We start from the raw sequence: 17869 nt of genomic DNA, 5'->3' as shown, positions 1-17869 counted from the left end.
AAGTCGGGGGCAGGATGGGAGCTGGGGGTCAGTCTCTAAGTCTCAGGAAGTGGCTGGGGTCTCGGGCAGATGGGCGTGGGGGTAGGATGTGGAGATTGCAGGGGCTGCCGGGGGGCTTGGAAAAGGGGATCCCTCCTGGTGGGGCTAGAAGGGCACCTGCCCGGTGGCCAGAATCTGGGGCCAAGTTGGGCATGTCTTCCCGGAGTGGCTGGTGCCCAGGGATGGGGTCCGGGTTGGGCCTGGATACTCACCTCTGGTCCAGAAGGGAAGTTGGGGGCAGACATTTTCAAATCTTGAACTGTTTCCTTCACCTGTTTTTTTCTTAGCGTTCATGAAGCGGTTTATTGATTTCTTCCAACTGTTTTGTTTGTCTTTTCCCCCATTTCTTAAGGAAAATTTTCATTTCCTCTTTAAGGGCCTTTATCATCTTTATAAAGTTATTTTTTAGGTTGTTTTTTTCTGCTTCTTCTACATTGGGGTGTTCAGGTCTTGCTGTTGTAGAACCACCAGTTTCCAGTGGTGCCATATTGTTCTTTATGTTGTTGAATGTATTCTTACACTGTTGTCTACCCATCTCTTCCTCCAGTTGGTGCAGGTGGGACCTGTGGCTTAGGTGGTTGCTCTTCTTCTGGTGCAGTTGGGGCCTGTGGCTCTGATGATCTCTGATGCCTCAGGTGATGTTTGTGGGTATTTGGAGGCAGCTGCCAGGTCACTGGGGCTTTGATGTCTGAGGGTGAGGGAGAGGCAAGAGAAGTACCCCTAGGGGCTAGAGTCTAGGCAACAGGGCTATCCACCAGGGTGCCCAGACACTCACATCCTCCTCCAGGTGCAGGTGGGGCCCTAGTGGTCACTGATAAGGCTGGGATGGCTGGAGGTGGGTAGATGCCGCTGTAGTGTCTCTGGGGCTTAGGTGTCAGTATATAGGGTAGAGACAGGAGATGTGCCCCTGGAGGCTAGGTCCTAGGGAGCAGGGCTATCCAGCTAATGTTATTTTTAAGATGTTATTTTTTAACAGCTGAGTAATAACCCATTATGTAAATGTAGCACATTTACTTTCTATTCTATTTCTATTCTTCTGTTGAGGGACATCTAGGTTGTTTCCAATTTCTGGCTACCATGAAGAGCAGCAATGAACATAACTGAACATGTTTCTTTGTGGTAGGATGAAGTGTCATTTGAGTTATTTGCCCAAGAGTGGTAAAGCCTTTTGTGTTTTCTCTATGGAGAATTCTGTTTAGATCTGTAACCCATTTTTAATTGGGTTGTTTGGTTAGTCTTGAGATTTTTATATAATTTGGGTATTAATCTTCTACTAGATATGGAGTTGTTATAAACTTTTCCCATTCTGTAGGCTGTCACTACTATTTGTAGGAATGATGGTGTCCTTTGTCTTACAGAAGCTTCTCAGTTTCATGAGGCCCCATTTATCAATTGTTTAATTTTATGTCCACACTAACAGTGTTCTGTTCAGAAAGTCATCTCCTGTGTCTACAAGTCAAGACTATTTCCTACTTCCTCTTCAGTAAGGTGCAGTGTATCTGGTCTTATGTTGAGGTCTTTGATCTATTGGGAGTTGTTCTGTGAAGGGTTGTAAGTATAGATCTATTTTCATTCTTCTACATGCGGTCATCCTATTTTACCAGAACCATTTGTTGAAGTTGTTCTTTTTTTCCAAAGTGTATTTCTGGCTTCTTTATAAAAATCAGGTGCCAAAAGAGTGTGGATTTATGTCTGGTTCTTCAATTCTATTCCATGCATCAACATGTCTTTGTTTTTTATGCCAATAAAAACAAATATGGTTTTTGTTAATATAACTTTGTAGTACAACTTAAAATCAGGAATAATGAGATCTCCAGCAGTTCTTTTATTGTTCAAATTGTTTTAGCTATCCTAGATTTTTGTTTTTCGATATGAAGTTGAAAATTGTCCTTTGAAGTTCTGTGAAGAATTGTGTTGGGAATTTTGATGGGCATTACACTGAATCAGTAGATTGCTTTTGGTAGGATGGCCATTTTTAGTATGTTAATCCTACTGATCCATGAGCATGGGAGATCTTTCCATCTTCTAATATTTTCTTCAGTTTCTTTTTTCAAAGACTTTAAGTTTTCATCATATAAATCTTTTACTTTCTTGAGTAGAGTTACCCCAAGATATTTTATATTATTAGTGGCTATGGGGATAGGTGTTGTTTCTCTGAGTGTTTTCTCAGTCCATTTGTCATTTGCATATGGGAGGGCTACTGATTTTTTGTGAGTTTATTTTGTATCCAATTACTTTGCTGAAAGGTTTATCAGGTTTATGAGATCCCTGGTAGAATTTTTAGGTTCACTTATGTATAATATCATATCATCTGCAAATAAAGATTCATTGACTTCTCTCTTTACAGTTTGTATCCTTTTGATTTCCTTCAGTTGTCTTATTGCTGTAGTTAAGAGTTCAAGTAGTATGTTGAATAGATATGGAGAGAGTGGACAGCCTTGTCTTGCTTGTGATTTTAGTGGAGTTGTCTTGAGTTTTTCTCCATTTGTTAATGTTGGCTACAGGTGTACTGTAAGCTGCCTTTATTATTTTGAGTATGTCCCCTGTATCCTTAAACTCTCCAGGATTTTAATAATGAAAAGGTGTTGGATTTTTTTCAAAGGTCTTTTCTCCATCTACTGAGATGACCATGTGTAGTTTTTTCTTTCAGTTTGTTTATATGGTAGATTTCATCTATTGATTTTCACATGTTATCCCATCTCTGCATCTCTCAGATGAAGCCTCCTTGATCATGGTGGATGATCTTTTCGATATATTCTTGGATTTGGTTTTCAAGTATTTTATTGAGTATTTTTGTACCTAAGTTCATAAGGGAAAGTGGTCTGTAATTCTCTTTCTCTGTTGGGTATTCATATGGTTTGGGTATCAGGAAAACTGTGTCCTCATAAAATTAATTGGGCTATGTTCCTTTTGTTTCTATTTTGTAGAATAATTTACAGAGTATTAGCATTAACTCTTCTTTGAATGTCTGGTGAATTCTGCACTCAAAATACTTGGCCCTAGGCTATTTTTAGTTGGGAGACTTTTAATAACTGTTTCTATTTCACTAGGAGTTAGGGGTCAGTTTAAATTGCTTGCATGATCTTAATTTAACTTTTGTAAGTGGTACCTATTCAGAAAATTATCCATTCTTTTAGATTTTTCAATTTAGTGGAATACAAGTTTTTAAACTACACCCTCACGATTCTATGGGTTTCCTCTGTCTGTTGTTATGTCCTCCTTTTCATTTCTGATTTTGTAACTTTGGACATTCTCTTTCTGACTTTTAGTTAATTTCGATGAGGGTTTATCTATCATACTGGATTTCTCAAAGAACCAATCTTTAATTGATTCTTTGTATTGTTCTCTTTGTTTCTCTTTTAATTGATTTCAATCTTGGCTTTGATTATTCCTTGCCATCTACTCCTTTGTGTGTGATTTCTTCTTTTTGTTCTAGCGTTTCAGGTGTTCTGTTATATCTTGCTCTCATGAGAACTCTTTTGTGGAGTCCTGCCCCACCAGGAACCTAGGTCCCCGAGAAGAGAGACCTGGAACTGAGGAAAGGTAAGTGCACTGCTCGCCAGCCTCCCTTTTACCCGGAATCAGACGCAGCAAGGAGCCAAGTCAGGTAGGGACTCATTTATTTAAAAACAACAAGCTCCTTTTAAAAGCATAAAGAATGAGACTGGGGCAGGGGAGGGGCAAATGCCCCATTGTGCAGATCAGCTTAAAGGTTACCCAATAACACACCTGCAGAGTCTACAGAATTTACAGTGTTGTCTATGAGGGAATTATGTACTGACATCACCTTTCTTGACCTGAAGCACCAATCATATTTTTTTTTGTAAGCAACTTGGATTCCACCCTGTACACTCTCCCTTAGGGCCAGCTTTACTAGCACCTGGTTCCATTACCCCCCACCCCCTTGCTTCAGTTGTTTTTTTTTAATTAATTTTTTTTATGTAGGTACTTGGTGCTATGTACTTGCCTCTTAAAATCTCTAGGTCTGCTCTTTTCTGAAGGGAAACAGGAACAGTGGATCTAGGGGAAAGAGGAGGTGAGGGGATTATGAGGAGGGGATGGAGTGGAAGATAAAGACAGGATTATTATATGAGAGAATAATTTTCATTGTATCCCATAATTTTGGGTATGTTGTATATTTATTTTCATTTAATTCTAGAAATTCTTTGTGGTGGTTTGAATGAAAATGGCCTACGTAGGCTCGTAGTGAGTGACATTATATATTGATCTGGCCTGGTGGGAGTAGGTTTGGCTCTTTTGGAAGAAGTGTTCCAAAGAAGGCTTTGAGGTTTCAGAAGTACAAGCCAAGCCCAGTGTCTGTCTTTCTTCCTGCTGCCTGCCAAACCACATGTAGAACTCTCAGTCACCTCTCTAATAACATGTCTGCCTGTGTGCCACCATGCTTACTGCCATGATGATAATCAACTAAACCTCTGAACTGTAAACCATCCCCAATTAAATGTTTTTATTTAAAAAGAGTTGCCATGGTCATGGTGTCTCTTTACAGCAATAGAAACTCTAATGTAGTCTTTAATTTCTTTATTTCTGTCTTGACCCATTTTTCATTTGGTAGAGAGTTGTTCAGTTTCCATGAGTTTGTAAGCTTTCTGTTGATATCAACCTCTATTCTGTGGTGGCTTAATAGGATGCAGTGAGTTATTTCAATTTTCGTGTATCTGTTGAGACTTGCGTTGTGTCCAAGCATGTGGTCAGTTTTGGAGAAAGTTCAATGAGGTGCATAGAAAGTATATTCTTTTTAGTTTGGGTGAAGTATTCTATAAACATGTTTGGTCTATTTAGTTTATAGCATTTGTTAGCTCAAATATTTCCCTGTTTAGTTTTTGTTTGAATGACCTGCATATTGGTGAGAGTGGGGTATTGAAGTTATACACTGTCACCACATGAGGGTCAATATGTGATATAAGCTGTAGTAGTGTTGCTTTTTACAAACTTTGGTGCCCTTGTGTTTGGGGCATAGTTGTTAAGAACTGAAATGTTATCTTGGTGGATTTTTCCTTTGATGAGTATGTAGTGTCCCTTCCCATCTCTTCTGATTAGTTCTGGCTTGAAGTCTGTTTTGTTAGGTAGTAAAATGGCTGCACAACCTTGCTTCTTAGGTTCATTTGCTTGGAATACCTTTTTTCAAATCTTTACTCAGAGGGAATGCCTATTCTTGGTTTTGAGGTATGTTTCTTGAATGCAACAGAAGGATAGATCCTGTTTTCATATCCATTCTATTGATGTCTATGTCTTTCTGTTGGGCAGTTGAAATCATAGCTATTGAGATATCAATGACCGATGATTGTTGATTCCTGTTGTGTTGCTGTTGTTATTGTGTTTTTGTTGTTGTTGGTGGTGGTGTGTTTGTGTGTGTGTGTGTGTGTGTGTGTGTGTGTGTGTGTGTGTGTGTGTGTTTTACCTTCTTTTTGTCTTGCTGGTGTGAGATTATTCCCTGTGTCTTCATGGTTGTAGCTGACCTCCTTAGGTTGCTGTTTTCCTTCTAGCACCTTCTGTAGAGCTAAATTTGTAGATAAATACTGATTAAATTTGGCTTTTGTCTTATTTAGGGTTTCTATTGCTATGAGAAGATACCATGATTCAGAAACTCTTATAAAGGAAAACATTTGAGATGACTTGCTTACATTTTCAGAGGTCTAATTCATTATCATCATGGCAGAATGCAGGCAGGCATGGTACTGGAGAAGTAGCTGAGAATTTACGTCTTGCAAGCAACAGAAAGTGATCTGAAACACTGGGGTGATATCTTGAGCATATATGAGACCTCAAACCCTGCCTCTACAGTGACATGCTTCCTCCAACATGACCACACCTACTCTACCAAGGTCACATCTCCTTATAGTGCCAATCCCTTTGGGGCCATTCTCTTTCAAACCACCACAGCTTTATCATGGAATATCTTATTTTCTCCATCTATGGTGACTGAAAGTTTTGCTGGGTATAGTAGTCTGGGCTGGCATCTGTGGTCTCTCAGAGCCTATAGAATATCTGTCCAGGCTCTTCTGGCTTTTAGAGTGTCCATGGAAAAGTCAGGTATAATTCTAATTGGTCTGCCTTTATGTTACTTCATCTTTTTCCCTTGTAGCTTTTAATTTTTTTTATTGTTCTATATATTTAGTATTCTATTATGTGCTGAGAGGGACTTTCTTTTCTTGGTCCCACCTATTTAGTGCTCTGTATGCTTCTTGTACCTTTTATTCACATCTCCTTTTTTAGGTTAGGAAAATTTTATTCTATGGTTTGGTTGAAAATATTTTCTGGGCATTTGAGCTAGATTTCTTCTCCTTCCTCTATTCCTATTATTCTTAGATTTAGTTTTTTCATAGTGTCCCATCTTTCCTGGATATTTTGTGTCAGTGGTTTTTTAGAATTACCATTTTCTTTGACTGATGTATCAATTTCTTCTATCATACCTTCAACACCTGATATTCTCTCATCCTCTCTTGTATTCTGTCAGTGAAGCCTGCCTCTGTGGTTCCTTTTAAAATTTCTAAGTTTTTCATTTACAGAATTCCCTGTTTGGTTTGTTGTTGTTGTTGATTCTATTTTCATTTTCAGGTCTTGAATTGCCTTATTCATCTTCTTCCTCCATTTGTCTTTTCCTGTATTTAAGGAACTTATTCATTTCCTCCCACTGTTTGCTTTCCTGGACTTCTTTAAGGGATTTATTAATTTCCTCTTTAAGGACCTCTATCATCTTCATACAGACTGTTTTAAGATCTTTTTTTCTAGTGCTTTTAGCTAAACTGGAATATCCAGGGCCTGTTTTGGTATGCCGTGGAATAATCTTTCTACACTGTGAATATGTATTGCTCTCACTGTAAATAAAAAGCTGTTTGATCCATAGAGAGGCAGGATTTTCAGTGCAGAGAAAAATGTTGGGAAGGAGAGCAGGGTCTGAGAGGTCTCCAGGAAATACAGAGGGAAGGAGACATACTGGAGGACAGGTAAAGCCATGAGCCATGTGGAAATTCATAGATTAATAAAAATGGGTATATTAAAGTTGTAAGAATTAGTTGGTAATAAGCCTGAGCTATCAACCAAGCATGTATAATTTATATTAAGTCTTCATGTCAGGTATTTGGGAACTGGTGGACAGGAAAGAAAAGTCTACCTACAGTGGTATGGTTGCAGGGCTGTTTCCTTGGACTGTTCACCTGGTGTTTTTCAAATGAATGCCTGCTGGTGGTATTGGAGCTTGAAATAATGGGATGAGTTGGGGGAAGGAAGGTTGTAGGAAAAGATCTTTGTGGTCCACTGGGGATGGGGTCAGAGAAGAAGGGGAGACTGCAGCAGGTGTTCTGCAACAGAGCTCGGGGTGAGACTGGGTGGATGAATCTGGTGGAGCAGAAGTGGTGAAGATGTGCTAATTCATACTTTTCAAACCACTTGACCAATATCCTCCCATCCACAGACCTTTCAGACAATGGATTGGGGAAGAGGGATTGAGTCTGCTCCTTATCGGGCTCTGAAGATGACAAATATGATGTCCATGCCAAACACTCTTGGCTCTCTTCTGTGTAATCCAGATTGCTGACCTAGTAAAAAGCTTTACCTCCAAGGCCACCTTCCCAGAGGTTGATGATCAGTGGCAAAAGCACCATGGTGTAGAAGATGCATGAGGAAAGTCTTACCTATGTCTCAAGTCTCTCACTTAGTGACATAGATGATGAGCTCAAAGTCATTCTGCACCTTGCCAGTCATGAGATCTATGCACAAATCATCTCAGCCTCCCTAGTGTCTGTTCATGGGCCTTTGGGCCTGCTCTCTTCTTCTGGCTCTGTGGACAAAGTACATCCTGATTTACCTTCTTACCTGAACAGGTGTGGACAATGGTGTGAACTTCCAGATCAGTCAGTATGTTGAGAGTTTTTGTGATCTCTTGGGGCCAGGCTGTAATCTTAAGTTGAGCTTCTATAAGAAAAGACTTTTGTGAAGAAGACAACTTGCCCTAGCAGCAGCATTTGACTATGCTGGAACTTGTAGTTTTCTAGGTATTATAAAACTGGGCTAAACCTCTTCCTGGGTGCATTCTGGATGTCCAAGTTCCAGGCCATGAACCTAAGCAGCCAGCTGTGTACTCAGAATCTGCTTCCTTTAGCACACTGTGTGATGATGTTTTGTGTATGCTCTAACAAAGCTTGCCTAAAGATCAGAGGGCAAAGCCAACCACTAGCTAGCCATAGAGGCCATTCAGTGGTGACATACACCTTTGAGGTCAGCTTTTGGGATCTCACGCCTTTAATCCCAGCACTAGGGAGGTGAAGACAGGAAGTGATATGGCTGGGTGGAGAGAAGAATGTAAGGTAGGAGGAGACAGGAACCCAGTCCCCTTTCAGTCTGATGATTTTGAGGAGGTAAGAACTCTAGTGACTGGCTGCTCTGCTTCTCTTATCTTTCAGCTTTCACCCTGACATCTGAATCTGGGTTATTATTATTATTATTATTATTATTATTATTATTAAGATCAATTAGAATTAATCTACAACACTGGGTTTCTTTGCTAATCCCTGGGCTACTTTCAGAGGCATCATACAGGTAGCCCATGTGATCTTTGGCCCTAGACATGAATTTCTCGCAGGCAACTAGATTAGCTCTCGCCACACTTGCTTTGCTCACCCAGTGAGGATGACCTCTCAGTGGGCACCCAATCCCACAGTGTCTAGGACCTGTTGAGGGTACACGGGACCCTTCAAGGAAGGGCTTTGGTCTGGTGGGCCATATTCAAAGCCTGAAGCCACCGAAGCAGGTCCCCTCAGTCATGTGGCAGGGGGAGGGCCCTTGTCACTTTTATCTAAGGACTGGAGATCTGGAGGGCACCCCAGGGAACAAGCCTAGCCTCTGAAGGAGCACCATTGAAATTTGCTATCTTAGGCTCCCCAGCTACCCAGTGAGGTTCTGAGGTGTCTCTGGAGGAACTTTGCCTATGTTGGCCTCCAGGACCCGAGTATACTACAAGGGGATGTTCAGGGATGATATACTCCTCTTGGAGACATCCACACCTCCTGTCTTAGGTGTTAGAAGTATTCTGGGGGAGTGCTTTTAAGCCCATCTGTATCTGTGGATAGATACTATCAAAATATCAAATGTGCCTTCAAGATAAGAGATCTGGGTACTAGAAAGATGGCTCAGCAGCCAAGTGTGCTTGCTACTCTTACGGAGAACTAAGTAGCTCCACAGGATGGGTTACAACTGTCTATCACAACACCCTGGAGGGGTGACTCCAGTGGGCATGCTCAGAGACATAGAAATAAAAACAAAAAACACATTTATATACGATTATAGGCATTATATTTTTATTGGTACTAGCTTTTCATCCCCCCCTCCTCCCCCTCCTCCTCCTCTTCTTTCTCCTCCTCTGCCTCTTCCCCTGCTGCCGCCAACTCTACCACCTCCTCCTCCTCTTCTTCCTCTGCCTCCCCTGCTTCCGCCTTAGGCGCCGCCGCCTCCTCCTCCTCTGTTTCCGCCTCCTCATCTGTTGCCGCCTCCTCTTCCATTGCAAACTCCTCCACCGGCTCCTCCACCACCACCTCTTCCTCCTCCTCCTCATTCGTATCTTCATTTGAAGATTTAGGTGGGGCTTGGTATAGTACATTTATCTCTAGGGATAGAGTAGGAATAAGTTCAAAATAGGGAAGGAGTCATGGCACAAAGTGTAGCATGAATCTTAACTGGTCTTATTAATAAAATCAAACCTGTGAGCCAGGTATTGGGGTGAAGCTGGAAGATCAGAGATACATAACAGGCCACAGCTAACCTCACCTGGCCAACTTCTCAGCTGATCTTGTTTCCTCAGACAGGAAGCCTCTGTGTCCTCATATCCCAATGACTCTCAGCTGAACTGTGCTGTTCAAAACCTAAAAGCTTAACCTGCCAAATGCTTAACCAGCCAAACACTGCTAGTTTCTGGTCCTCACGCCTTATATACCTTTCTGCTTTCTACCATCACTCCCTGGGATTAGAGGCTTGCTTTCTGGGATTAAAGGCGTGAGTCACCATGCCTGGCTGTATTCTTGAACACATGGATTTCTGCCTCTGGAATGCTAGGATTAAAGGCGTGTGCTACCACTGCCTATCCTAAGTATCTAGTGGCTTTTCTGTTCTCTGACCCCAGATAAGTTTATTAGGGTACACAATATTTTGGGGAACACAATACCCCACAACAGAGCTCTGGGACACTGCTGGGTATTTCTTGCAGGGACCAGGTTGGCCATCCTAGGTGAGTGACTGCTCCCACATGTGCCACCATCCATGCTACCAACATTGTTGGGGACAATTTTCTATTGGCTGCTGTTCTGTTGTTTGTAACTTTTGGATGTTCCCCTTGGGTCTCCTTTCACTTCAGAAACAAAGCTTTGCTTGCTAACTGTGTTGTGCTTAGCATCCCTGTTCCCACTCTGTTCAGCTCCCTGCTTTCCCCAGCTAGGCAAGAACAGCACTTCACCTCTTTTCCACAAGTAATGGTGTGACCAGATGACCTGGTAAGACTCAATTGTGTCTAGCTGGGCATGTCCCTAAGCAATGTCCCATTGTATACACTTCCTATTGGGATTTTGGCTCTCCCATAAACTCTGTAAAGGACTCAGGTGAGGCCACATTTCAAGGGAAGGGGAAGACAACTGGGTACACTTATGCATAAAACAGGAATGAATCCAGGGATCCAGGATGGATTAGGTTAGGTCCGATCAGGTGGGCCAGTCAACTCGGTATGCAGAATCAAGAACAAGGCAGCAGGGACACACTTTCATGGATTACTGGGCATAACGTGCAGAGCCGCCATTCCACTCAGGAAATAGGGAGGAGGGTGGAGAAGGCTCTAGGTAAGGGACAGAAGAGTGGTCAAATGATGTGGCCAGTGAAGTGGGCTCCTTCATCGCTGTGGACACATTGATTAGAAAGAGTCGTCCCTGAGTTTACACAAGCAGAATCAATCCATCAGAAGTAGAAGGGTAGAGGGCAGGCAGACATACTTTGCAATGAAGAAAGACCCTCACCTTACTGCAGGGGTTCCATAAAAGACCTTTGGGGAATATAATCTCCTTTGATTCATACTCTAGACCCGTGGAGACAGGTGAGAACTATACTAAGCATGAAGCCGTATCAGTTTCAGACAGCTTAGAGGACAGAACACACTGGAAGATATGGCAAGGTGATCTGATGAGATGGCAGGAAACTGAGGTTCAGACACACAGAGGATAAGTCAGAGAGGACTCAAGAGATAAAATACAAGTGGCCATGCACTTTAATTCCTGGGATTTTGTACATCCATGATGAACTAGTAATATCTGGAAAGGAGGCCTTATCTGGACCACAGAGTCCCAGATCCATGCTCAAGTACTAGGTCAGAAGCTCCAAGATAGGTGTCAATGTGTCCTTTGACTCATTTGCCCTACAGGTCAGTCTAGTGTGAGGAGCACAGGCTGGAAATGAGCTCACACACAGGCTTCCTTCTGTCCCTGTCCCCACTGACACCATGTCCACATGACAGAGTAGACCCAGAATGCAATGTTGTTACCTACCTGGAGCTATAAGACTTGACTCCTTTCCCAACTCCCTGAGTTGCAGTTCAGGAGCATCACCTGGAAGAAAGCAACAGAGTGGCTCATTCTGCCTACAGAAGATACAGCCACATCAGCTCACACCAGATCAGCCTCAGCTTCCCACTGGTTCCTTGACATCTTAGGTTATGGAAGGTGCTTCAGTGAGGCCAGTATACTCACTCTGCCACCCACCCATAAGATTGTCTTTTATATAAAGACTGAATGGGGGCTGGAGAGGTGGCTCAGAGGTTAAGAGCACTGGCTGCTCTTCTAGAGGTCCTGAGTTCAATTCCAAATAACCACATGGTGGCTCGCAATCATCTATAATGAGATCTGGTGCCCTCTTCTAGCACACAGGCATACATGCAGGTAAAACACTGTATATATAATAAATAAATAAACAAACAAACAAATGAATAAATAGAAGTAGGCACTTCAAGATTTTAAGGAAAAAGAAGACTGAATGGAAACATGGAGGTACTGTTATAAGTCCTGCAGGACCAGCCAGAAGAGGATTCACTTCTGCATTATTGGGCCCACACTACAAGACCTTTGTACTCAGGTTCATGTCATTGACTACCGACAGTTGTGAGCCACTGACAGTTTCTTCTATCACAACTCACCAATCAAAAGTGAGCACCAGATATACACATATTTCCAGACTACATCAGAATACACACAATTTCCGAGGAACGCTACTGATTACAACTGATGGCTAGGAGCGTTGTCGGGGACAGAGGCAGGAAGGATGGGTGTTCCGGTGAAGACCATACTTTTATTTCTAAGTTTGTTTCATCTGCATTGCCTGCATATGAATGCTTGTATATCACATGCATACAATGCCAGGCAAGATCAGAAGAGGGCATGAGATACCCTGGAACTGAGTTACAGATAGTTGTGAGCAGCTCTATGGGTGCTGGAGCTCAAATCTGGTCCTCTGGTAGAACAGATAATGCTCTTAATCATACCAACTCCCATTGACAGTGGGGTTTGGTATGTTTGCTTCTACCTCTCTTTACCATTATGCCTGGATGGAGTAGTATTTAAATCTCCAGGCAAATTTACATCTCACTGATACCTTTCATACTGCCTTAGCCTGCCAAGCAGAAGGTACAACCTTACTGTTACCTGGATCCTCTCCTATCAACTCCAACAGGGCATGCTGTTACTTACTAGGAAAGCTTTCTTTACTACTGATATTCTGATGCTCTTCAACATCTGTGTCCCCCACTTGGGCTATATCTGCAAGAACATCAGGACATAGTGTACCAGGTAAAGCCACACCAGCTCACACAAAGTTGACCCAGGTTCTTCTTGGGATTTTCCACAGAGCCTCTATGGCAGAACCATTTAATCATTTAACTTTCAACTCTCCTTTCCAACAGGAATCCTGATTCAGGCTTCTTAGGAATGAAACACTAAGGTATTTCCTGAACAAGAGAGAGATTTCAGATACTTACGATTTCCAAACACAACAGATGTGATCTGCAACTATGAAAAAGAAAGCATTGTTAAGATTGGGCTATACTGTATCCTTCACAATGGTCTGGTTTTCTCTGGATGACTTAGAGACCGGTGGAAATAGAGCTCTACTGGTGCTGCATATGACACCAGTAGAGACGGAAAGAGCCTTCCTTCCTGGCACTGTACCTCCCAAGTCCACTAACATTGCAAGCAAATCCTTACTAGAACAGGGAAAGGAGTTTCTGAGGGAACTCCTTCTATGTTTCAATTTTAATGAATATGGTGATGTCAACGATACCAGAGAGCTGGAGACCCTGAACTCCACAAAGGAAACTGTCTTTCAAAAAGTAACACACATGGAACCCAAATAGAGCTGTATTTCTACAGAAGACACACAAAGGTATGCTTACCATTTGTCTGGATTCTGGTACACTAATAGCACCAGATAAATCTAGGAGAAAACAGAGTAACTGTGAGGATGTTGGCAACTAATGATTATAAAACACTCAGGGAATATTTTCAATGTGCACACGTGTGTATGGAGATAGCTTGGGCTGCTGCTGGGCCATCCTCCAGTGTAGAAGGATGTTCCAGAAAAGAAAAAATAAAACAGATCAATATGAGACCTAGGTTCTTTGTTCCTCAATTAAAGCCACTTTAAACAATATAAAATAAATCTAGCTGGTTCACACTTTGTGGCATATACTTATTGCTTTTTTTTTTTTTTTTTTTTTTGGAGCTGAGGACCGAACCTGGGGCCTTGTACTTGCTAGGCAAGTGCTCTACCACTGAGCTAAATCCCCAACCCTTATAATCCCAGCATTCAGGAGGTAGTGGAAGGAGGACCAGGCCTCAGCTTCAACCATAGAGCAAGATAGAGGCAGCCTGTGATAAATGTGTCCCTGTCTCAAAATAAAAATAATAACACTAAAGCTGCATAATTTCTAACTGTATTCTAAATATTTATCCTATACTTGCAGGTCAGTGTAGCTTTTACCATCCAACAGAACAATTTCTCTTTGCAACAGAATGAAATCATAACAGAAAACTACAACAAATAAAAATGCAGAGATCAGGTGACTGTGGGGGGCCTGGCCTGAACCTTCCATCTAGAACATTAGTGCTGCAACCAAAACTGTGGAGAGTGGGAGAAAAAAATCCTCTTCCCCTGGGAACAGCCCAGTTGGTTTTCCAACAACAACTGGTCAGCTCTGAAATCTCATAATACAGATAACATTGTATGGAAAGAGTGGATTATATCTATATATTTAGGAATATATCACACACACACACACACACACTCACACACACTCACAAATGCACTCTCTCTCTCTCTCTCTCTCTCTCTCTCTCTCTCTCTCACACACACACACACACACACACACACACATGTAACTACAATCTACAGTTGGAGGGAAGGAGGCCAGAGGTCATAAATTCGAGGAAGAAAGGGGGTGACGCATGGGGATGGTCAGAGGGAGGAAAGAGGAAAATGATATAATTTAATTTCAAAAAACAAAAAGTTTCAAAGCACAGTATGTGTGATTGTTAACACTTGCTATGTGTCACCAACAGGTGTTTCTCAGAACTGCACAGGCTGCTCAACTGATCTGCTTTGGTTACTGACAAGCTGGGTTGGAAAATCTTATTGCTCATAGTGCTATTAGAAAGTGTACTATAATATTTCAGTTGTTTTTTTTTTTGTGTGTGTGTGTGTGTTTGTTTTGTTTTGGGACAGCTTCTAAGACATGAGTCCAAAATCTACAGAAGTAAGTCGCCTTGTCCTACATGATTGCTTTAAACTCCAAAGGTCTGTGTGAAATGACCGGACACAGCAGGGAGTCTTTGGATTTTTCACACAAGTGACTTCAAGCATCTGTGGATGTGGTCTAGTTTAATATGCAGTTAAAATGACATGGAGGCAATTTGTCATGGACAGGCAGCATCTCTGAACCACATGGTAAACCCTCAGCCCTGCTGACAATGCTCTCAAAATTTTCTTAAATGAATTTAAGGCTCAACCACGGAAGCAAGAGCAATGGATTGCCCAGATGGATTCATGTTTTAACTTTCTGCTTTTGACTTTGATCAGAGATTCTTCATTTTTGTTCTGAAGCAGGGGTTATAACAATCCCCAAGCACAAATGTCATGAAGACTAGATGAACTAATAAAGTATAAAGTTCATTTAAAGTATGAATGGGAGCATAAACTATGTCCTCCATAGACCATTACCCATGCAGGGAAACAAGACATTGAAGCACCTGAAACCCTAATATTCTTTATGCACACAGCCTCATGGAAATCTATGCAGAAACCTGGCTGTCAAGGGCATCTAGAACACCCTTAAAAAGTCGTGTTGACTGTTTTGCTCTCTCCAGAAACAGCAAGTTTGGTGGCCTTTCAAAGAGAAGACAGTAAGGGACACCCTACCTATCTTAACATTTACATTCTTCCTCACCAAGGAGTTAAACAATACTTACCGCTTTGGTCTTCTTCCCAGGCTCCCTGAAATTATAGAAACAAAGACATTTTGAGGGTAACATCATGGGGCATACAGGCACATATCTTTCTCTTTTTTTTAATTAAGATTTTTTTCATTCATTTTACACACCAATCAAAGATCCTCTTCTTCCCTCCTTCCATGCCCCCAGCCTCCCCTCCCAATCCACCCCTCACTTCCTCCCACAAGAAGGCAAGTCCTCCCATTTGGAGGCACATTCAGTAGAGGCAAGTCCAAGTCCTTCCCCCCTGCCTCAAGGCTGCACAAGGTATCCCGTCATAGGTAGTGGGCTCCACAAAGCCTGCTCATGCACCAGAGATGGTAACTTGTTATGTACACACTCATAAGTGGATACTAGATATAAAGCAAAGAGTAATCAGGCAACAACCCACAACCCCAGAGAAGCTAACTAACAGGGAAGACCCAAAGAGGGACACATGAACTGCCCTGGGAAGGGGAAACAAATGAGATCTCCATGAGTAAACTGGGTATGAGGAGTGGGCAATGGAGGTTAGGGGATAGGGGATGAGAACATAAGGGAATGGGATGGTTGAACTGGAACAGGGAGGGGGAAAGCAATGAAAGAGATACCATGATAGAGAGAGACATCGTGGGGATAGAGAAAAACCAGGTGCTAGGGAAGTTCCCAGGCATCCCCAAGGATGACCCCAGCCTGGACTACTAGCAATAGTAGAGAGGGTGCCTGAACTGAACTGGCTTGCCCCAGAGATCAGACCGGTGAATACCCTGTCATCACAGAACTTTTCTCCAACTAATGGAAGCAGATGCAGAGATCCACAGCCAATCACTAGACCGAGCTCCAGGAGTCCAGTCAAAGAGAGACAAGAGGATTCTATGAGCAAGTGCATCAGGATCATGATGTGGAAACACGCAGGGACAACCAAACAAACAAGAGGGAATTCATGAAAGTTGGATCAATGGCTGTGGTGCCTACATGGGACTGGACTAGGTCCTCTGCATGGTGAGACAGTTGTGTAGCCTTTATTTCACTGCCAACATTAATGGCTGGCAAAACAAAGATATATCTGTGACAAACCTATGATATTTTTCAGAATGATGTATCTCTAACCCTCCTTCAGTCACCAACCACAAAATAATCTAAAGAAGAAGCATTGTTTTCCAGAGGGACAGGTGATAGCATATATTCTGTACCCTGACTGTGCCATTCACAAATGCTCTTTCTCATAAGGTGTCCATCGGCAAGGAACTATTCTACTATTCCAGAAAACACAGCATAGTATATATACATACTGTCATATTTTAATAGGCAAACTCAAATAAAATAGGAAAGTCAGACAGCAACATTTCTATTTCAGTCATAGAAAGTCCACCTTACCTCAGTAGAATGGTCGATTTCTTCCTCTTTAGAAAATAACTGTTTAATATCAGGGGCATCTTTAGTATCTAGGAAGAGAGAGTGACTGTTCATCACTGGTGCTGTGGGCCATGGCTTCCTTAGAGAACAGTGCTTAGCTTACACAACAGGCTTATATGTATGGCTATGCTCTCGAGGCTAGACCGAAGGGCTGCTGGAGCATCCTCATTGAAAGCACTGAGTCAACGAGAAGCAGGGAAAAAATGGAAAATGGAACACTTGCAGTGTGCTGATGGGAACAGAAGACAATAAAAGTCTTCCAAGGGTACAAGCTTCCCATTACTCCTATCAATCACTTGAAGACCAGACGGATGGTCTTCTAAAACTAAGAAACAATGTGAGTTTTAATTTATGCTAAGTTGCCATCTAGTACACACTTTCCAGGGTACCAAAAGGAATATGGTTTATGGAGTGGTATTGGTGAACACGAGAAAATAAAGACCATGATAACGTGTCCCCTCTGCAGCACATCTGGGTACCTCAGAATGCTGGAAACAAAACAAGGCTCACAGCAATCCAGAAGCTAATTCAATGAACCACTGAATTAGCATTTTAACCTCTAGTGGCACCATGCTCCACTCCCTAGTTCAGTGCATGAACCATAAAGGGGCAGTCACATCCCAGGGAAAGGAAAACCTTAAATGCTGTTGTGTTGGAGCAGCACAGCTTTTCTCTGGAATAGATACTATTTTTAGAGTAGGCTAATAGAGCAATGTAATTTTTCTCTTTGGAGTAGAAAGCACTTTCCCAAGTCATCTGCTAAAAGCATTGGCAGACCATATTTTTCCAGTGGTTTCCTGTGGTAATAGGTATATTCTGGGGCAAACATTCCATAAAATGAAATCACAATAAAACGAGTATCATGGAGATAATTTACACACTTCCTACATTCTTTTGGTTAATCTAAGATT

General features: G+C 42.1%; 1 protein-coding gene across 1 annotated transcript in view; it reads right to left on the bottom strand.

Annotated features, from left to right (window-relative positions):
* Nucleotides 1–9325: 9325 nt before the first annotated feature.
* LOC143268225 (uncharacterized) overlaps nt 9326–17869 on the bottom strand; it is a 73839-nt gene continuing 65295 nt past the window's right edge. Inside the window, exons 20-25 of the mRNA XM_076549371.1 lie at nt 16920–16987; nt 15543–15567; nt 13472–13512; nt 13058–13088; nt 11577–11636; nt 9326–9658 (exon numbers count right to left, since the gene is read on the bottom strand). Coding sequence (XP_076405486.1) covers nt 9363–9658; nt 11577–11636; nt 13058–13088; nt 13472–13512; nt 15543–15567; nt 16920–16987 — 521 coding nt within the window. The 3' untranslated portion in view covers nt 9326–9362. The remainder of the gene's footprint in view (nt 9659–11576; nt 11637–13057; nt 13089–13471; nt 13513–15542; nt 15568–16919; nt 16988–17869) is intronic.

This window comes from Peromyscus maniculatus, chromosome 12, assembly GCF_049852395.1.
Source record: "Peromyscus maniculatus bairdii isolate BWxNUB_F1_BW_parent chromosome 12, HU_Pman_BW_mat_3.1, whole genome shotgun sequence".
In the NCBI taxonomy this organism is placed as follows: Eukaryota; Metazoa; Chordata; class Mammalia; order Rodentia; family Cricetidae; genus Peromyscus; species Peromyscus maniculatus.
Note: the sequence above shows the minus strand (reverse complement) of the source record. Positions and strands in the feature narration are given on the sequence as shown.